We start from the raw sequence: 20,242 nt of genomic DNA, 5'->3' as shown, positions 1-20,242 counted from the left end.
AGGGGTTGTGTTTTGCCATTTAGCATGGTTGAAAAGAAGATGGAGGACACCTGTGTCATATCTCAACAGCAACAGACACCAGACGTTACTGTGTTCAAGGCCACTGCTCTGCTTGCCCCAGCGTGGAATCATCTCAGATCTGCATAGCTATTCTCAGCCAGACTTCCAGGGATGTCCATTTAGAGACAGGAGAAAGATCCTTTTCCTCCTTTACAGTCTTCCTTTGGGTTGGGTGGGTGGGTCTGACATTCTTTTATTAAGTATTTATTAATTATTTTATTAAGATTTTAAATTAATTTAAAAATTATTTTATTAATTATTATTTTAAATTATTTTTAAAGATTAATTATTTTATTAAGATTTTATTAACATTATTTTATTAAGTATTTATTGTTCTCTGCTTATCTTAACATCGTGGCCTTGGGCACCTAGACTCTGTCTTCCAGGAGCTCACAGTCCGGTGGATGTAGGCCTGGGAACTCACAGACAAAGAGGTGATCACAGGAGCCAGTGAGAAGTGTTATTATAGAGGCGGCTTGGAGAGACATTTAATTCTGAAGGGTTTGGGACCAGGGCAGGAGATCAGTGGAGTCTTTCGGGGCGGGGATTGAGAGATGACATGAAGGGCATGGGAGGGACACTTCAGGGACAAGACACCGAAGTCTGTGAAAGAACAGAGCTTGTTGAGAAACGGCAAGGATGTCAGTGTGACCCATCAGGGCTGGGGGAGGAGGGGGGAGAGAGGGAGGAAGAATTTAATAATGCAAATTACCATCTCTCGTTGTACTTCTCTTTGTGAGTGCTTTAGATGGCACTTTCTCAAACCAGGACACGTTTCTATGTTGAATGGAGTTTTATCATTCTTGCCCCTGTGCTGAATATTTCCACTCCTTTTTGTTTTCTCCCCAAAGTTCCATTAGCTCCCTGGATCCGGCATCGCGTGTCTAAAATGAAATACATTAAAGAGAATTATAGCCAGTGAATTGGCTGTCCTCTCTGTTACCCTTTATGTTCAAACATGCATTTTGTTGTTTTTAAATAATACGTTATTGTGAAGTACAGCATTCACAAAAGATAATTTAGGAGTTTGTGTAAATTATATATGTAAGACACAAAGATAATTTCCAAACTTAATGAAAAAGCAGTTATTTCCTGAGCCTTTAATTTAGGAAAAATGGGAGCTTTTCACTTATGGTAATTAATCTAAACCAAGTAAGATTAATTAAAACAGGTAGAAAAGGTCAGCTGAATTCATTATTTATTCTTACTTCTAGATTGTAGTTTAAAAACTGTATAATACTTAGAGAAAAGTAATATGCCCTCAAAGTGCCCCCAGATGGTTTGTGCCCATAGAATTGATTTTATATATTATTGTTGTCTTTTCTGTAACACATATTTATATATTTAAGCTTCCTTGAAAGTGCTGAGCTTTTAGTATTTTTATGGATACTCAAGAAGTAGTAGCTATTATAATGATGATGAAAAGCATGAAGAGAAGGGAAAGTTCAAACAAAGTATGATTTTGATTTATAAAATTTAGGCAGATGTTAAAGTTTGTCAGTAATGTCAGTAAGGTCAATGACTTAATGATGAAAGAAATCGTAATTAATCTTTATTATAAAAGTCACATTTGCTGACGGTAAGATGCTCACAAAACAGACTTTATCATTGCTCTGGTTTGCATTTCTCACTCTTGAGATGTAGTAACGTGCCATTTCTTGTATATCCGTCTAGAAATGTTTGTTTATAAACATATATTTTAAGAAAATGTATGTCCATTTGTTTCTCTACCGGTGGGATCATATGATGCACTGTTTTTTTTCCCCACTTAACAATGAACTATTTATAATAACAATCATGTATAATATCAATAACTAGCATTACTGTGCAGGCACTATGCTAAACACTTTACATGCATTGTTCTTTTTTTTTTTTTGTGGTACATGGGCCTCTCACTGTTGTGGTCTCTCCCGTTGCGGAGCACAGGCTCCAGACGCGCAGGCTCAGCGGCCATGGCTCACGGGCCCAGCCGCTCTGCGGCATGTGGGATCTTCCCGGACCGGGGCACGAACCCGTGTCCCCTGCACTGGCAGGCGGACTCTCAACCACTGTGCCACCAGGGAAGCCCGCACTGTTCTTTTTATGTCCACAAGCCACTGACAGATAAAGAAGCTGAGGAACAGAGGGGTTAAGAAACATGCCCAAGGTCACACAGCTAGTAAGTGTGGGCCTGGGCTTCACACACAGGCGCTGACTGCAGAGCCTGGAGCTCAGTCACTCTGTTTCTTCCTCATGAGCATCACAAGGCTGTTCTGTATCCATCCAGAGAGACCTACTTTGCCCTTTAGTGTCTGGGCCCTGTGCATTTCCCTGAGGCCTATTACTTCAGTGCTCCTGTTTTGGAGGGGAGTTAAGGGGGGTCTCCAGCTGCCAGTCTCTTCATCTCTTTGTCTGTGGGCTTTCTCAAAGCCCCAGGAGCAGACACTTCCCACTCACCATCAGTGGCCCTCCACCAGGGAGATAAACACCCTAACTCCCTCACCCCGGGCCGGATAACTCTGAGGTGTGTAATCTACCTTGACATGCAGAGTTTCCTCTGTGGGTTAAGCTCCAGTAACCCATGGTGGTAACTGGCTTGATACCACAGCCTTGTGGGCTGCCTTTCCTTCTCTGTGTCACATCCCTGCTCCTTCACCCCGTCTCCTTGTCACCATGTCTCCTTTATTCTCAAATAAACCGTTTGCATTGATGCCGTGTCCTACATTTGCTTCTGGGGCACCCAGACTAAGACAGCCTGTGCGGTATTTCCTTGTATGAAGATACCATAATTTATTCAATCAGTCTCATTTGCGATTTCCAGTTTTTCTTGATATTACCAAAGATGATGTGGTGAATATTCTTGCATTATTGTCCTTAGACCAGGACAAGCAGGGCTTCTGACCCCAGGCCCTGCCTCTCTCCTGTGTCTGGGCCTGACCGAGGCCAGCAGCACTGTCCAAGATGGCATCCCAACTGGGGACCAGGACCGATGGGTCCCAGCATCTGTTTCTTCCCTTCAAGGTTGTTAAAACTCAAGACAGTTTACAAACAAATTTTATTTAACACCTCATGAAGTGGGCAGCCTCTGTTCCCAAGGATCCGGAGGACTGCAAAATGGGGAGAAGTCAAGAAGCCTTTATGGGATAAAGAATAAGGAACAAGGAAGTACGCGTAGAGCCCAAAGTTGGCTTGGCATCTGGCAATTAGCTGCCTGGATGGATTCCACTTCTGTTTATGAGGAGCATTTACAGGGGCACAGAAGTGACATAAGTTTGCTGAAGTGGCACCCAGGCAGCAGTGGTGCCATCTTGGGATTAAAAGTCATTTCAACAGGACGCTCTCTGACCCTTTATCCAGTGGGAGTTGACCACATGAGGAGCTCTGGGGCTCATGCTCTTGGGCTGGGCTGGGGCCCCATGGCCGGGCCCTGCTATCCAGAGGGTGGCCGCCTAATAGGACAGTCTCACTTGCCCGCTTGTGGGATTTTGTTCTTCGTTCATGGAATTACTGAGATTGGATCACCAGAATGACACTGATACACTGATTTCAGGTGACTCAAATTTTTATGTAGGTGGGACTCTCCAAAACATATTTTTCCCAGGGCCCCATACACCCAAAGGATAGCCCTACATTCTTATACAGGGTCCCGTGCACGGTTAGAGCTGAGCACTAAGGTTGAAATGGCCCAGAGGTTTAAAAGTTCTAAGCAGATATCTCCTGAAATCCACTCAGCTTTTCTCTCCACATATCAAGACTTACTTGCTCTTTGAATGCAGTTATCCGTGTTGTTTGGGTCGGGAAAGGGGATATTAAATGATTTTTTCTTAAGTCTTTGGAAAATTTTTAAAAAGCATAAAATAATTGCAGGTGACAGCCTGACTTCAGATGAATACAGAGTGTTTTCAAACTGTAGTGAAATAAAGCATGGATTTTGACATGTGTTAGACAACACAGCTGGACGCATTAGCCACCACAGGGCATGGTGTCATGTGACCAGATCACCCTGCATCGGCGAAAGCCTTGTTATAAACGTCTCATTATAAAGCTTCTCTTTACCTAATCTAAGAGTATTATCTTAAGAATGCAAAGCGAGTTATTTAAAAAAACATATGAATCTAAGATACTTTCTGCTCACATCAAATTATAGACAGAGATTGAATGCTGAGGCTGGAAGTATCATTTAGAAACCCTGATTTTAGATTCTTAAATTCATTTGAAGAGCCTCATTGTTCCCATGAGTTGATTATTTCATAAAAAGTAAGTTTGAATGTGTAAAATCAATCTGTATGTCATAAAGATTACATTTGATAAAATAGCTTTTTGCAACATTCAAAAATCACTTTCCCAATCATACAGGGCCCTTGTAGAGTGTGTCTGGAGCGGATGGGTGGTCAGGCTGGACCACTAAGCCTGTGAGCGTAGTCACTGCCACATCTATCCCTCATTCATTCATTCATTCCTGAGCCAAAGGCCACGGTAGATGGTAGTTGGAAGACTTAACTGGTGAGCAGATATCCCTGCCCTCATGGTGCTAGTGTCTAGTCAGAGAGCAGACAACAAACTGATGGGCAAACACATAATTTAAAAAATGTGAAATGCTAAGATGCTAAGAAGGAAGTGGACAGGATACCCTGATGGAGACTAATGGGGGTGAGGATGAATTGGATATCCTACTTCACTGGTGGCAGTTTAGGAGCGATCCACGTTATGTGCAGATCTAGAGAAAGAGCCATCCAGAGAGAATGCTCGCAACGAGGCCCGGAGACGGAAAAGAGCAGTGTGGCTGGGACTTAGTGAGTGTGGGGCGGACACAGCACGGGGTGCAAGGGAATCTGGGGCCACACCCTATAAGGCCTGGAAAGTGAGGAGCATGAGGTTTATTCTACATGTAGTGGGAAGACAAGGAAAGTTTAAAAAGCAGGGCCATGCCATGATCTGATTTCTGGTTTTGTTTTTTTTTTTTTTTTTTTTTTTTTTTTCTTTTTGCGGTATGCGGGCCTCTCACTCCTGTGGCCTCTCCCGTTGCGGAGCACAGGCTCCGGACGCGCAGGCCCAGCGGCCACGGCTCACGGGCCCAGCCGCTCCGCGGCATATGGGATCCTCCCAGACCGGGGCACGAACCCGTATCCCCTGCATCGGCAGGCGGACCCTCAACCACTGCGCCACCAGGGAGGCCCTGGTTTTGTTTTTTTAATAAATTTATTTATTTATTTATTTTTGGCTGCATTGGGTCTTAGCTGCTGCGCGCGGACTTTCTCTAGTTGCGTTGCTGTGTGTGGGCTTCTCACTGCGGTGGCCTCTTCTGTTGTAGAGCACCAGCTCCAGGCGTGCAGGCTCAGTAGTTGTGGCTCACGAGCCCAGCCGCTCCGTGGCATGTGGGATCTTCCTGGACCGGGGCACGAACCCATGTCCCCTGTATTGGCAGGCAGACTCTTAACCACTGTGCCACCAGGGAAGTGCCTCTGATTTCTGTTTCAATGTCACTTGAAGAGGGGTAGGGAGGAGGGTTAGAGGAAGCTGGAAAGCCATTTGGGAGCCTGGAACACTGGTCTCACTGATGCTGACCTGCAGGGTCACAGCAAGGCAGACAGTGAGGTGGGTGAGTTTCAGACCCATTTCGGGAGTGAAATGCTAGGAATTGATCATGGGTTAAATGTAGGTGTGGCAGAAAGAGGAATATCTCGGATGAATCCCAGGATTCTGGGGCTGGATTCTGGGTAGACAGGGACGGTGGATGGAGAATCAAATTTGGGGGTAAAATCAAAAGTTCCATTTTGGATTTTTTTAAGCTGAGGGTACCATAGTATTCAAAATGTCAAACAAAGAGGCAGCTAGATATGATCATCCGGAAGTTAGAGAAACTGATGCTGAGACATACCAACCTTCCTACTCCTAGAAAGAGCTGTGAGACTCCCTGTCGTAACTGAACATTCATTCACTGCATCAGTGCATCTAAATGCAACGGAGAACAGGCTTAAAGGGAGCAAGGAGTTCCTCATCTTTGTCCCAGAGATGTTCCCACTGTGGGTTTAGGGGGAGAACTGAGTTCCTGAAACTTCTTTGCCTAAAATAAAAGGTGATGTTTTCATCTTTCTTTCATGGAAAGAAAGTTGGATTGCATAAAAGTAATGTGACATGGAGAGCCTGATTCCAAATTATGGATAAGAAATTAGATAAAAGCAGCTAAAAAAGAAATGTTTTCCCCTAAAAGGACAGACAAATTATGAGCCATTTGAAGTAAATAAAAGATCTGGCAGTTTTTCCTCACTCTTAACTTGTGTCACTTACATAATGTTAATGAGACTTTGATTTTTAAAAATTACTTACTTCACTAAACAGCTCAAGATTTATAAATTTCAATGACAGAATGAAAATAGTAAGAGAACTACAATCAGTTTATAGATGTGTGTGTACATGCAGTAATTCAAATTTATTGTACAGCTTTGATTCAGATTGAAAAAGGCAACATTTTCTTTTTTTATAATTAATTGATCGTTCATGCTTCTATTATTAGAGTTTGCTCCATCTTTAATTTTCCAGGCTTCTGTAAACCCAAGTCACCATATTTTTTTTGTTAGAAAACATTACTTAAGAATCATCCATCCCCCTGCCTTTTTAATCTTGCTTCTTAGGGTCAACCAGGACCACCAGGGCCACAGGGTCCTATTGGACCCCTGGGGCCACCAGGACCCATTGGAATTCCAGGAGAGAAAGGGATGATAGGTGACAGTGGCCTTCCTGGAGCAGCAGGTGACAAAGGTGATAAGGTAAGCCTCTTAAGTGAAAGATTTGTATTAAACACTCACCAGAATTGCTATGCCAGATTTTTTAATAATCACAAGTAGTACGTATCTGAACCTTAGAAAAATCAAGTCTAAACTCCTCTTCAGTATTCAGTCCTCATTCCTAACCCCTTTCCAGAGGAGCATGCCTTTCTGGACCTTTTCTAGGTGCTTAAATACATGAGTTTACCCAGTGAGGAGTGGTTTTCTTTACGGCTTTTTAAAACAACCTAACTGATACTATATGTATCATGCAGAGCCTTTTTTTTTACTCAACCATATGGCTTGGAGATCATTCCATATCAGTTTATGTAGATTGAATTTACTCCTTTAAAAACACTCTATGATATGCCATAATATGGATAAAACTATAGTCTATTCCCTGTTGATGAGAATTTGAGATCCTAGTCCAACTTCATGTAATGCAAGTGTGCAAAAACAGTCCTGTAAATTACCTGTGTTTACATTTAAGAGTTTGTTTCTCTAGGATAAATAGAGCCTGAGAAGTTGAATTTCCAGTTATAGGGTATTGAATGTATTCTTTGAACTAATATTGCCATGTTGGCTTCCTAAGTACAAAAAGAAAAGCACAAGTGGTTGATTTCCAAATGTTGGCATTTGAGCTCCTTAATGTAAAAATAGATGACAATGACTGATAAGATTTTTTTTAAACAAGTTATTAATTATTAATGTTTTTAAGTAAATTAACCTGTTAATCTAATAATTTAGTAGCTTTTATATCTTCATTTTATTTTCTGGGATTTTAGGGTCCAACCGGTGTTCCTGGATTCCCAGGTTTGGATGGGATACCTGTAAGTATCCTTAAATTTTCTCCATTTTTTTTAAAGAAGGGAGAGACACTCATCAAAGCCCTTAAAATCACATGTTTTGTATATATATAAAATATAGTTATATGATATATATTATATATAACATATATGGCAAACTCTTCTTTATTTTCTTATTTTAGTAAATGGAAGGGTGCTTGCATTTCAATTTTGTGTAATAACTCTGAGACCAAAACATTTTACTTGAAGAACAAGGTTTTCAAAAAGATTGGAGAAAAGCATTACAAAATATGAGCTAGTATACTTGTCAGGTCAAGTACAATGTTCTGGAAATAAATTTATACTCATTACAAAAGTTCTTATTTTCTGGTGAGTCCTAATGGTAGGAGTGGGCTTAAACCTCTCATTGCTGATATGAAAACTAGAGGAAAGAAGGAGAAGGTATTTGGCAGGGTTTATAATTCATTAGAGTCTTTCTAAGGACTTCAAGGAAGATTTCCTCCCTAATCTCTGAAAATACTCCAGACTAAATTAATTTAAATTGGGGTATATGAAAATAGTTTATTTATTTTTACTATGCTACATAGTTCTTGTGGGTGGGGAAGGAAGTTTCACAAAACTGAACGACATGTGAGTCACAATTGCCATAATTTGGGGACCCGTATTGCAGAACCTTTTTGTTATGGTATTCTTGCAAAAATGCTTCACCTATCATTGTGTTTCTTGTAGGGGCACCCAGGGCCTCCTGGATCCAGAGGCAAATCTGGCATAGATGGCTACAACGGCTCAAGAGGTGCTCCAGGCTTTCCAGGAGAAAGAGGGGCTCCTGGCCCACAGGGCTCCCCAGTAAGACAGCCACAGTTCAGCCTAGTGGGAATCTTAAGTGAAAAGGCCCTCCAGCGGGAGCAGGCTGGATGTGTTCGAGAAACAGAGTTATTACAAGTGTACTGGGAGCCTGGTGAACAAATGCGGGTGACTGGAGGATGAGGACAGAGAGTTGGGCAGGACTTAGAAGACACGGGGCCTTGTGGACTATGGAAGGAAGCTGGGTTTTCTTTTCCATGCCATGGGAATGCACTGGATGGTTTTAAGGAAGGAAGAAATATGATCTGACTGACGTTCTATCAAGATGCTCCTGGCTGCCATACAGAGAATGGATGATAGGGGAAGGGAGGCCACTTAGCAGAGCTTAGGTTGTTTATCATTCAGGGTTCACTGCAGATACATAAACCCCTCTAGGTATTTCAAGCCGAGAGGATTTTTTTTTTTTTTTTTTTTTTTGTGGTACGCGGGCCTCTCACTGTTGTGGCCTCTCCCGTTGCGGAGCACAGGCTCCGGACGCTCAGGCTCAGCGGCCATGGTTCACGGGCCCAGCCGCTCCACGGCATGTGGGATCTTCCCGGACCCGGGCACGAACCCGTGTCTCCTGCATCGGCAGGCAGACTCTCAACCACTGCGCCACCAGGGAAGCCCGAGAGGAATTTAATAGCAGGACTTTGGCACTTATTATTATGGTTGGAGGATTGAAACTCCAGGGTCACTATGGGACTACTGATTTCAAGGGCTCACACTTAGCTGAGATTCAGACATCAGAAGCTTCTCTTGCACCTCAGCCACTGGCCGCTCTTCTGAATGTCGAGACACCAGCAAACACTCAAGTTTCTAACTTCCTGCTTGGCAGCATCAGCAGTACCCGAAGGGGATGTCTTCCTCAATTCTGCCTCCCAAATCTCATAAGTGCATCTCCCAGGTGGAACCTACTTCACACCCAGCTGCAAAGCAGTCTGGGAAATGTAGTTTTTAGCTTTCTAGCTCCTGTAATGCAAAAAGATAGAAGGAAGAGATTTGGAATGGAGGTCCAGAAACAGCTGACAATATCCAACACTTAACTTTACAGCTCTTAGTTTTTTTATTTTTCCTTCAAAAGTTTGGACTTTTATTTAAACATAACTTCAGCAAGAACTGCCCTTTCCTCTACTACTTATATCTCCTTTCTCTGTCTTTCTTTTCCTTTTTTCTCACTTAAATAAAGACTAGAGATAATTTACCCTTTCAAAGCTGATTTTCTGTGACTGTTTTTCAGCCTTTCCATTTCTTTAATTAAATATCATTTCCTGAGATTCCTTCTAAAAGGTTTTCTCATCATCACCACAATCATCTTGCTTTCTTCTGTGAGTTTTTCTTTTGTTCCAGATCGTAGTAGAAATGATCGATCTGAACACAAAACTCAAAAAAGAATTTCCATATTCACATTTTTCTTGTGGTACCCAGTAACAACCAACTCCCATTGTTAAGCTTCTCAACCACTCTTTATTTTCAGACTCAGCCCCCTTGAAGGCTCAAGTGCAGTCTGGTGAATGCACGTCTCTTAAGATCTTCAAATTGGATCATGCCTTATTCTACTGAGCATCCATGAACATTCAGGAGAGCAGGGTTCTCGATTTTAGCTTGAACACAGCATGTAGTACTGACCACAGTACTGAAGTTTGTCATAATGATCTCTTTGCAAAGCAGTTTTCTTTCCCTTGACCTGTTTCTTATATGGGCAGTGCTCACTTTGCACACAGTGTGAGATGTTAAGAATGGCATGCAATCTGAAGGCACACAAAGCAGCCTTTACATCCAATGGGAAAATTACTATCGTTCCATGACCTTTAAGATATTTTGTTAAAACATCATAAATATATGTAGAAAAAAATTAAACTAATATTTATTTAGTACGTTGTAATCTAAAGCATTAGGAACATTGAAAATTAAAGGGTTTTCTTTCTTTGTAAAAACTTATCAAGGCAGTTTGAACTGTGTTTGCTGTCTTCTGGTCCCATAACTTAGGACATGAAGTGAATGTGTTTTCTATGCTTTGGTGAATGTCATACTCTTCTCTAAGCTTGGACCAGCGTCCAGTGTGGTGAAATATCTCTGAGAGTTTCTTTAACGTGAAGTTCTTCTGCCTGTGTCACTCCCTCTGGCACATCTTCATCCTTTTGGTCACAACCACTTCCCTCTTTTATGTTGATAAGTTTGCCTTCCTAAGTCCCTCTGGCTTGAATGAGAGCAGTGACAACATTCCCACAATATCTATTCCTTCCCTAATTCCACTTACATTCTATTTGAATTTCACCTCCACTATTAGCAGTTTTCATTTCCTCACTTCATTTTCATCTTTCTTGGCAATCCTCTCTTTCAATGATTTGTTTTTATGAAATGTTCTTTGGGTTTATCACTGGGAGACAAGGGGCAACACGGCTACATATTTCGTTGTCTGTGTGTGAACTAACAGATGTTAGTGACCAGTCACTGATAGACTTTGAAAGGAGTGATATGATCAGTTGGTGATCATGGGTCACATGTTACTTATGTAGTGATCTGTGGACCAGTGAGCCAGCAGTGACGTTTGTGCTTTGTGCAGTGACTCAGTTAATTAATACACAGCAGTAACTGAAATTTGAACCAGTTGGTTGGAGGACTGGTGTGATGTAATTTATTTGTGGAACTGAAACTCACACGTATTGGGACTGTGCGAAGCAACAGTTGCTTGTGTAGGCAAATCTGATTTCTCAAGGAAAGCGTTGATGTAATTTACCACAAAACTGTTTAGTATCTCCCATTGGAAGCAAAGTCAAGCACGCTCCTAAGACAGATTAACTTTGAAATCTGCATGTCCTTCACAGGAACCTGATACATGAAGATGGTAGAATTTTCATATGGTAACCAAGTTAAGATGTATTAAGATATTAAGTAGGAAAACTTTGGGGAGAAAGTACATTGAGGTATTTCATTCACTTTTAAAAATTACTCTAAGTAAACAAACTTGCAGCTGTGTATAAAAACCTTCTAAAAGGAACATGTTATGTTTTTTTTAAAGTTAATCTTACAACGGATAACTAGGCCCTGTTTTGAATACAAATACTTAAATGGATAAAATAATTTTTTTGCCGTTTCTAGGGCATAAATTATTAACTGACAAGTGCAAAATTGTTTACTTATAAGTATAATACAAGTATTATGTGCATTATATTGTGAAGAAAAGTGCAATTTTCCTGCTGAATAATTAGTGAACAGCTATAAATGTATTAGTATTATATATAACCTATATAAATATATTACATATTTATAATATATATAAATATGTAATATATTTATAAATATATTAGTAGATATTCTGTCTTAGGAGATTCTTCAGTAGATCTTAACCAAATATTAAATAAGTATATATGACAACTTTAGGATGATAATAAAAATGAGAATAAAGAAATCTCCACTAGTGAAATATGATTATAATGGTAATTTTATTGGTGAGTAATATTTTACTTGCAAAAGAAAATACAGAAATAGTGATATGCACTTTTCCTCTCTTAAAGTGAATATTTTATTTTCAGGGCCTTCTTGGGAAAAAAGGAGAAAAAGGAAATTCAGTGTTCATTGTAGGTGTCATTAAAGGTATTCAGGTAAGCTTCACAATCAGGGTGGGTTTAAAACAATTTTTTTACAATAAATGCTGGAGAGGGTGTGGCGAAAAGGGAACACTCTTGCACTGGTGGTGGGAATGTGAATTGGTACAGCCACTATGGAGAACAGTATGGAGGTTCCTTAAAAAACTACAAATAGAACTACCATATGACCCAGCAATCCCACTACTAGGCATATACCCTGAGAAAACCATAATTCAAAAAGAGACATGTACCAAAATGTTCATAGCAACTCTATTCACAATAGCCCAGAGATGGAAACAACCTAAGTGTCCATCATCGGATGAATGGATAAAGAAGATGTGGCACATATATACAATGGAATATTACTCAGCCATAAAAAGAAACAAAACTGAGCTATTTGTAATGAGGTGGATAGACCTAGAGTCTGTCATACAGAGTGAAGTAAGTCAGAAAGAGAAAGACAAATACCGTATTCTAACACATATATATGGAATTTAAGAAAAAAAAAGTCATGAAGAACCTAGGAGTAAAACAGGAATAAAGACACAGACCTACTTGAGAATGGACTTGAGGATATGGGGAGGGGGAAGGGTAAGCTGTGACGAAGCAAAAGAGAGGCATGGACATATATACAGTACCAAACGTAGGGTAGATAGATAGTGGGAAGCAGCCGCATAGCACAGGGAGATCAGCTCGGTGCTTTGTGACCGCCTGGAGGGGTGGGATGGGGAGGGTGGGAGGGAGGGAGACGCAGGAGGGAAGGGATGTGGGAACAGATGTATATGTATGACTGATTCACTTTGTTATAAAGCAGAAACTAATAAAAAAAAAAGGAAAAAAAAACCAATTTTTTTTCTGTATAAGTAAACCCATGCAGAAAACACATGGACTGAGATTTCCTTTAAAATGTCTCTGAGGACACTGATTTTGATCATTACCCTGACCCTCTGGGATGACCCATACTTCTTGTGTGAAGGCACTTGGCTTTAGCTTCTCTGGCTGCAAAATTCCCCTCCCTCCCTATGATTCTCGCAGAGTTGCAATGAATAAATTTATTTCAGGGTTTTTCAGCCTCGGCACTGTTGATATTTTGGGCCAGTTAATCATTTGTCATGGAGGCTGACCTGTGTATTGTAGGGTGTTGAACAGTTTCCCTGGCGTCTACCCATTAGATGCCAGTAACACCCCCCTGACCACCCCCACACCCAAACAATATCTCCAGACATTACCAGATGTCTCCTGGGGGAAAAATCACTTCCAGCTGAGAATCATTAATTACTTTGTAGTTAAAATATTGTGATATTAATACTTACCATTGATGATGATAGAAGTCACCACTGTTGAACTTGAAAATTGTAGAAACCTGATAGCACTATCCTAAGCAAATGAAATGCTTTTGTGTTTTTCACAGAGAATGATGTACAAATATTCAGAAATAAACTCTTGAATGACCACTGCATCTCTCTAATCTGAGTAGCCATGGATGAGCAGAAGGAGATCACTAGATATAATAAACTCAAGAGGAGAGACACATACAGTACATTTTCAAGACATGGTCATTTCTCTTAAGGAAAGATATTCTACAATAATTAGATAAAAGTAGTCCTAGATTGCCTCTGTCAGATTCCAAGTTCTGTGCCACCTGGAGTGGCCACACCTGAGTGGTGATCCCTTAAGTGAGCTTACAATATTTGTTTATAGCCTCTGTGCCTATTCTTACTTGTTAGACAGCAAGCACTATGCTTCTATTTATAGCTTCTTAAATGATACATTCATAAACTTAGCATCAAAAACAGGGTCATTCTAGGAACCAGTATGATGTATTGGAAGAAGTGAACTGACCCTTACCTACTACTGTGACTTTAAGCAACCCCCTCAACCTCTCTGAGCCTCATTTTCCTTATTTGTGAAAGGAGATTAGTATCTACCCTGCCTTCCTCTCACTGCTGATGATCTGTTATAATAGTTTATACTGCCATGTATTGTAAAGTATAATGTACAGTACAATATTAGTTATGGTGGGTATTTTTTGGTAATTGTGCAAGAAAGAACAGGCGAGACAGAAAGGGAGATGAATATAGAGAATTCCTCATCTTAAAGAGAAACAGAGGATCCCTAATGAAAGTGGCATGCAGATCAATAACCTTGGAGAAACAATGGTTTTAAGAGTCTATATCCACTTCATACCCATTTGGATGATTATTATTAAAAAAAGAAAAAGAAAAACAAAATAATGTGTTAGTAATTATGTGGAAGAGTTGGGACCCTTGTGCATTGCTGGCGGGAATGTAAAATGGTGTAGCTGCTGTGGAAAATGGTAGGGTGATTGCTCAAAAACTTAAATGTGGAATTACCCTATGACCCAGCTATTCTACTTCTAGATATGTTCTCCCAAAAATGAAGGCAGGGACTCAAACAGATATCTGTACACCCATATTCATAGCAGCCTATTCACAATAGCCAAAAGGTGGAAGCAACCCAAGTGTCTACCTACTGATGAATGGGTGAACAGAGTGTAGTACATACACACATACAACACAATATTATTCAGCCTTAAAAAGTCAGGGAATTCTAAAGCATGCTACAACATGGTTGAGCCCTGAGGTCATTATGCTGAGTGTAATAAGCTGGTCACAAAAGGACAGAAAATGTGTGATTCCACTTAGATGAGGTCCCTAGAGTAGTCAAATTCATAGAGACAGAAAGTAGGTGGTGCTTGCCAGGGGCTGGGGAAGGGGGAATGGAGGGCTAGTATTCAATGGATACAGGGTTTCCATGAGGAAATGAAAAAGTTTGGACAATGGAAGCGCAACATGGTTGCACAACATGATGAATGTATTTAATGCCACAGAACTGTACACTTAAAAAAGGTTAAAATGTTAAATTTTATCATACGTATATTTTGCGGTATATTTTACATTTTGGAAAAAAAAAGAGTCTGTATTCAAGAGAATATACACCCCTTGATCCTTTAAAGTGAGTAGACTCTCAGGGTACAGTCGAGTCACAAAGCGGTAGATGTGCACAGTGGCAGAGAGGGTTTCCACACGAATTCCCTTTACATCTGCTCCTGGGTGATAACAAGGTGCTAATTAAGGGAGGAAAGGTCTGCCAATCAGATGACAGACAGTTAAACTGATGAAATGGGACCACTGGATCGAGAATTTAGAGCTTTGTTTTTTTCTTTAGAACATTTTAAACTGAAAGAAGAAATCTCATCTTGATTCCATGTCCTCACGACTCCAACAATCTTTCCCTGGTTTCAGCTGAGTAGAAGTAGAATTCAGGGCTTAAGAATGGAGACAGAAAAGCACCTCCATAGAGCCCTTCCACAGCTGTCTTTTCAACACTGAAAAACTGAACAAACTGCACAGACAGTCCAAATAAGTCCTGTGTGTGTGTGTTTACTTTTATGTTGTGTGTTTTAGGGAAATGGTGTTGCTCTTCTAATGCAGTGTACTGATACTATTGCAGGGTGACAGAGGGGACCCAGGACCTCCCGGCTTACCAGTAAGTCTCCTGGGCAGGCCGTGCGCTTCTGTTTGCTCCTCAAATAGCCTATGGTCTCCACTAGTTTGCATCTCAGCAGGACCAGCTACCTAATTTGCAGGGCCCACCTGGTGCAAAATGAAAATGTAGGTCTCTTGTTCAAAAATTATTACAACTTTTAAGATGGTGACAGCAAAGCATTAAATCAAGCATGAGGCCCTATGTGACTGCACAGGTCCCGGGCCCACAGAGCCGCCCTTGAATCTCAGCAAGCTCTGGCTTACCTTTCTCTTCTATCTTGCAATGATCATTTGGTATTGCTTGGGTAGCTATAGTTGCTTAATATTTAGGAAGATAATTCCGCTTAGAAACTACCTAAATAATATATGTCCAGTGAAAATGATTTTGCTTGCTGAATCAGTAATTGTGTATTATGTTTAATATTTTGCCCTATCTTCATGTTCCTGGAATTTGTGATTCAATGATTATATTTGTCTTTCCAATTCATCCATATTCACAAGATTAAAACTGAAAGCAATTTTGCCTCCTAATGATTCACCTGTAATTTTGTTTGGTAACTTCTGGCTGTTGACAGGATTACTTTCCCAGGTTGGTTTTTCCTTACTACTCTGGAAGCTCAGTTTTACGTTATTAATGAGATACCTTGGTGTCACTGTTAAAATAAATACCAATTCATTCTCTAGGAGAGAGTAATGCCATTGCACACTCTCAGATCATTTGACATGGGCAGGGTGATTGGGAGAACAGAGCCCCTTTCTCCATACTTCTAGAACTGCCCAACTATAACCTTTCCTTGTGAATTTGTGTGTTATTATGCTGTAACTTAACATGTTGCGGAAAATTGTTTATGGCTGAATTGCCTTGATCTTGTATTGGGGACATTTCTATTCAAATGGATCTTACAGGGCACGTTGAAAGGATGTATTAGAGTATAACTACATTAATATTTTAATTTATTTAATGCTAAGTAATATTAATATTGTAAAAGCATTTTGATGTATATTAAATTTATAACATATATGGAATTTAGAAGTAACAAGGTTTCTTTGTTCTCTACTTTTGCTACTACAAGATTTATTTATGAATAAGTAGATTGATCTCTGGGTCTTAATCCCAAATGTAGGAGTTAGTCACACCCACCAGAGTGCTACTGCCTGCCAGCTCTGTGCCCTTTTCCCAGCTGTGTCAGAGCTACTGTCCAAGATGACGCAGCAGGGCAGGTGTGGCCGGGACTGTGATTTCTCCGGAGGTCTTTATCTGCCTGGGATTACATGCAGCTCTCCCATGGACGATGATTATGGTTTTTGGTAACGAATTTACTGATTTTTCTCATGTTTAGGGCTCAAGGGGAGCGAGAGGACCAGCAGGCCCAATGGGATATCCAGGAGAGTCAGGGTTAGCAGTAAGTACAGCACTGCTGATTCTATCTCTCTAAAAGCCCCCTGACTTGATATTTAAATCAAGCAAAAGAAAGCAGAATTGCAGTCTTGGGCAATTCAGGCAGAGATGGGTTCTTTTCGAGATTATCACCTGATGAATCAGCCAACACCCACCATTATGAACGTGACTCCCTCCTGAAGCACGGGTCCCTGGAGGTGGGGGGCAGGAGCGGGGTGGGAGGGACAAGCAGCCCAGCCGTGGGAGGAAGTCCATCATGTGTGTTTCAAAATGAAGTGTTTCCTAAAGAGGAGCTTGGGACATCCAATAAGGGCACAGTCTGATCTCCATCACTGATAACTGATTTGTGTGTTTTTGCTGTTGATTTAGGGACCTCCAGGCCCTCCTGGGAGTCCAGGTTTGAAGGTAGGCGGCCATGAGTAAGATACACAAATGAAGTCCATGTACAATGAGATAAGTGACCACTAATATTTGTCAGAATCATGTCTTCCCTCTTTTTAGAGTTCCCGAGCTATTTAATAAATACCCTTCAACAAATTGCTTAACCAGAAGTCTTATTACTTGTAATTACTTTTTAATATTCCAAAGCAATTAGTTTCCTTTTTCTTTTCTTTTCCAGGGTAATCCTGGCGTGGGAGTAAAGGGGCAAATGGGAGACCCGGTAAGAACTCCCTTTTGCATAGAGGAGCAGATGTTAAAATGTATGGGCTACCCGGGTCGAGGAGACCGTTCTGATTACCACTTAACGTGTTCATTCTCTCGTCACTGTCCAGCTTTATGGCTGAGAATTTGTCTTTGGTGAATTATTATGACACCATTACCCTTGACTATAAAATGACAGTTCTGACAAAACCTAACAGTAAATTCAATTTAATTTATATAACACACTTCCCCCTAGCCCAAAGACATGGAATATTTCTGATAATATATCCGGGGTAACAATTTGTTTAATTACGGATTTGTTTAGCTTAACTTGCCAAATTTCATCAGAGTCCTAAACTTCACACATAAATAAAAGTATGAAGAACTGTGACCCAAAGCATTGAGCAACACACCATCCACCCCTCACACCCATAGTCCTTTCTGCTGAAACACAAAACTAAATAAGGATAAACTTTAGAAAAGTGCTTTAAGGTGGCAGCTCATCTGGAAACAATCTGAATGCTTAAGAGTTGGTAAGGGGCTCTTTCAACAACTGTGGGTAAATAGATATTGAGCATCTACCCTGTGCCAGGCTAGGATTGGTGCTTGGCTTGGGGATTTAGCGAGACAGATCTGATCTCCGCTCTCATGGAGTTCCAGTGTGGTTGGGAAATTTATGGTACCGCCATTTAACACGCTTGCCAAAAATATACTGGAAGACGTCATGATGTGGGGAAAATCCAGGTTCTAGTACTTACTGGGTTGGCCAAAAAGTGCCTTCGGTTTTAAGTAAAAATAAAAGACACATTTTTCATTTTCACCAAGAACTTTATTGAACAACGTATTCACCCTTTTGTACCACTACCTTCTGCCATTTTTCAGGCAACTTCATCATTCCATCTTCTCAAAACATTTTATCTTTTTGAGCAAAGAACTGTTCCAGGTGCCTTTTACAGTCTTCCAGGGAATTGAAGTTTTTTCCATTAAGAGAATTTTGTAAAGACTGAAATAAATGGAAATCCAAAGGTGCAATGCCTGCTGAATACGACGGGTGAATCAGAACTTCCCGGCCAAGCTGTAACAGTTTTTGCCTGGTCATCAAAGAAACATACGGTTTTGCATTATCCTGATGGAAGATTATGCATTTTCTGTTGACTAATTCTGGACGCTCTTCGTCGAGTGCCACTTTCAGTTGGTCTAATTGGGAGCAGTACTTGGAATTAACCGTTTGGTTTTCTGGAAGGAGCTCATAATAGTGGACTCCCTTCCAATCCCACCATATACACAACATCACCTTCTCTGGATGAAGACTGGCCTTTGGTGTGGTTGGTGGTGGTTCATTTCGCTTGCCCCATGAGTTCTTCCATTCCACATTGTTGTACGGTATCCACTTTTCATGGCCTGTCACAATTTGTTTTAAAAACAGAACTATTTCATTATGTTTCAGTAGAGAATAGCATGTGGAAATATGGTCAAGAAGATTTTTTTCACTTACGTGGAACCCAAACATCAAAGCGATTCACATAACCAAGACTGGTGCAAATGATTTTCGATGCTTGATGTGGATATTTTGAGTATGTCGGCCATCTCCTGTGTGGTATAATGTTGATTGTTCTCAATTATTGTTTTAATTTGATCGTATCAACTTCAGTTGGTCTACCCGACCATGGAGCATCATCCAGTGAGAAATCTCCAGCACGAAACTTTGCAAACCACTTTCGACACGTTCGATCAGTCACAGCACCTTCTCCATATACTGCACGAATCTTTTTGTGTGTTTCAGTTGCGTTTTTACCTTTTAAAGCATAATATGCCGAAAATGTTACTTTTTTTCTTCCATCTTCAATATTAAAATGGCTACACAAAAATTCACCAATTTTGATGTCTTTTTTAAATGACGCTGATATGACACCTGTCACATACAATCTAACAAAATTGTCTCGAATGAAGTTAAAGACAACTAAGTGCTACTAGAGCCATCTTATGGAAAAAAATGAACGAACCTTTTGGCCCACCCAATATGATAGGAAAATGGGCAAAAAATAGTGTTGTAAAATATATTAAATGATTTAAAATTTTAATAAAATATAAAAATATAAACTATATTCTACATTTAAATTATGTTTATTATTATATAGTGTTACTTTCATTATAATATATATATTTTTTATTGGGGTATAGTTGCTTTACAATGTTGTGTTTCTGCTGTACAGCAAAATGAATCAGCTATAGGTATACATATATTACCTCTTTTTTGGATTTCCTTCCCATTTAGGTCACCGCAGAGCACTGAGTAGAATTCCCCGTGCTATATAGCAGGTTCTCATTAGTTATCTATTTTATACATATTAGTTTATATATGTCAATTCCAAACTCCCAATTCATCCCACCCCCCTTTTCACCCCTTGGTGTCCATACATTTGTTCTCCACATCTGTGTCTCTATTTCTGCCTTGCAAACAGGTTCATCTGTACCATTTTTCTAGATTCCACATATATGCGTTAATGTATGGTATTTGTTTTTCTCTTTCTGACTTACTTCACTCTGTATGACAGTCTCTAGGTCCATCCACGTCTCTGCAAATGACCCAATATCATTCCTTTTTATGGCTGAGTAATATTCCATTGTGTACATGTACCACATCTTCTTT

General features: G+C 40.3%; 1 protein-coding gene across 2 annotated transcripts in view; it reads left to right on the top strand.

The window, feature by feature from the left end:
- COL4A4 (collagen type IV alpha 4 chain) overlaps positions 1-20,242 on the top strand; it is a 130,187-nt gene that overhangs the window by 25,214 nt on the left and 84,731 nt on the right. For both annotated transcript variants that reach the window (XR_014016454.1, XM_081241946.1), the window contains exons 5-12: positions 6,672-6,806; positions 7,589-7,633; positions 8,339-8,455; positions 11,989-12,057; positions 15,517-15,552; positions 16,892-16,954; positions 17,320-17,355; positions 17,570-17,611. Coding sequence is in view for 1 of the 2 variants with exons in the window: in XM_081241946.1 (XP_081098072.1) it covers positions 6,672-6,806; positions 7,589-7,633; positions 8,339-8,455; positions 11,989-12,057; positions 15,517-15,552; positions 16,892-16,954; positions 17,320-17,355; positions 17,570-17,611 (543 nt within the window). In the remaining variant the exon portion in view is untranslated. The remainder of the gene's footprint in view (positions 1-6,671; positions 6,807-7,588; positions 7,634-8,338; positions 8,456-11,988; positions 12,058-15,516; positions 15,553-16,891; positions 16,955-17,319; positions 17,356-17,569; positions 17,612-20,242) is intronic.

This window comes from Mesoplodon bidens (genome assembly GCF_964165515.1).
Source record: "Mesoplodon bidens genome assembly, chromosome: 8".
NCBI classification, from domain to species: Eukaryota; Metazoa; Chordata; class Mammalia; order Artiodactyla; family Ziphiidae; genus Mesoplodon; species Mesoplodon bidens.
This window is presented reverse-complemented; position numbering and strand designations above follow the sequence as displayed.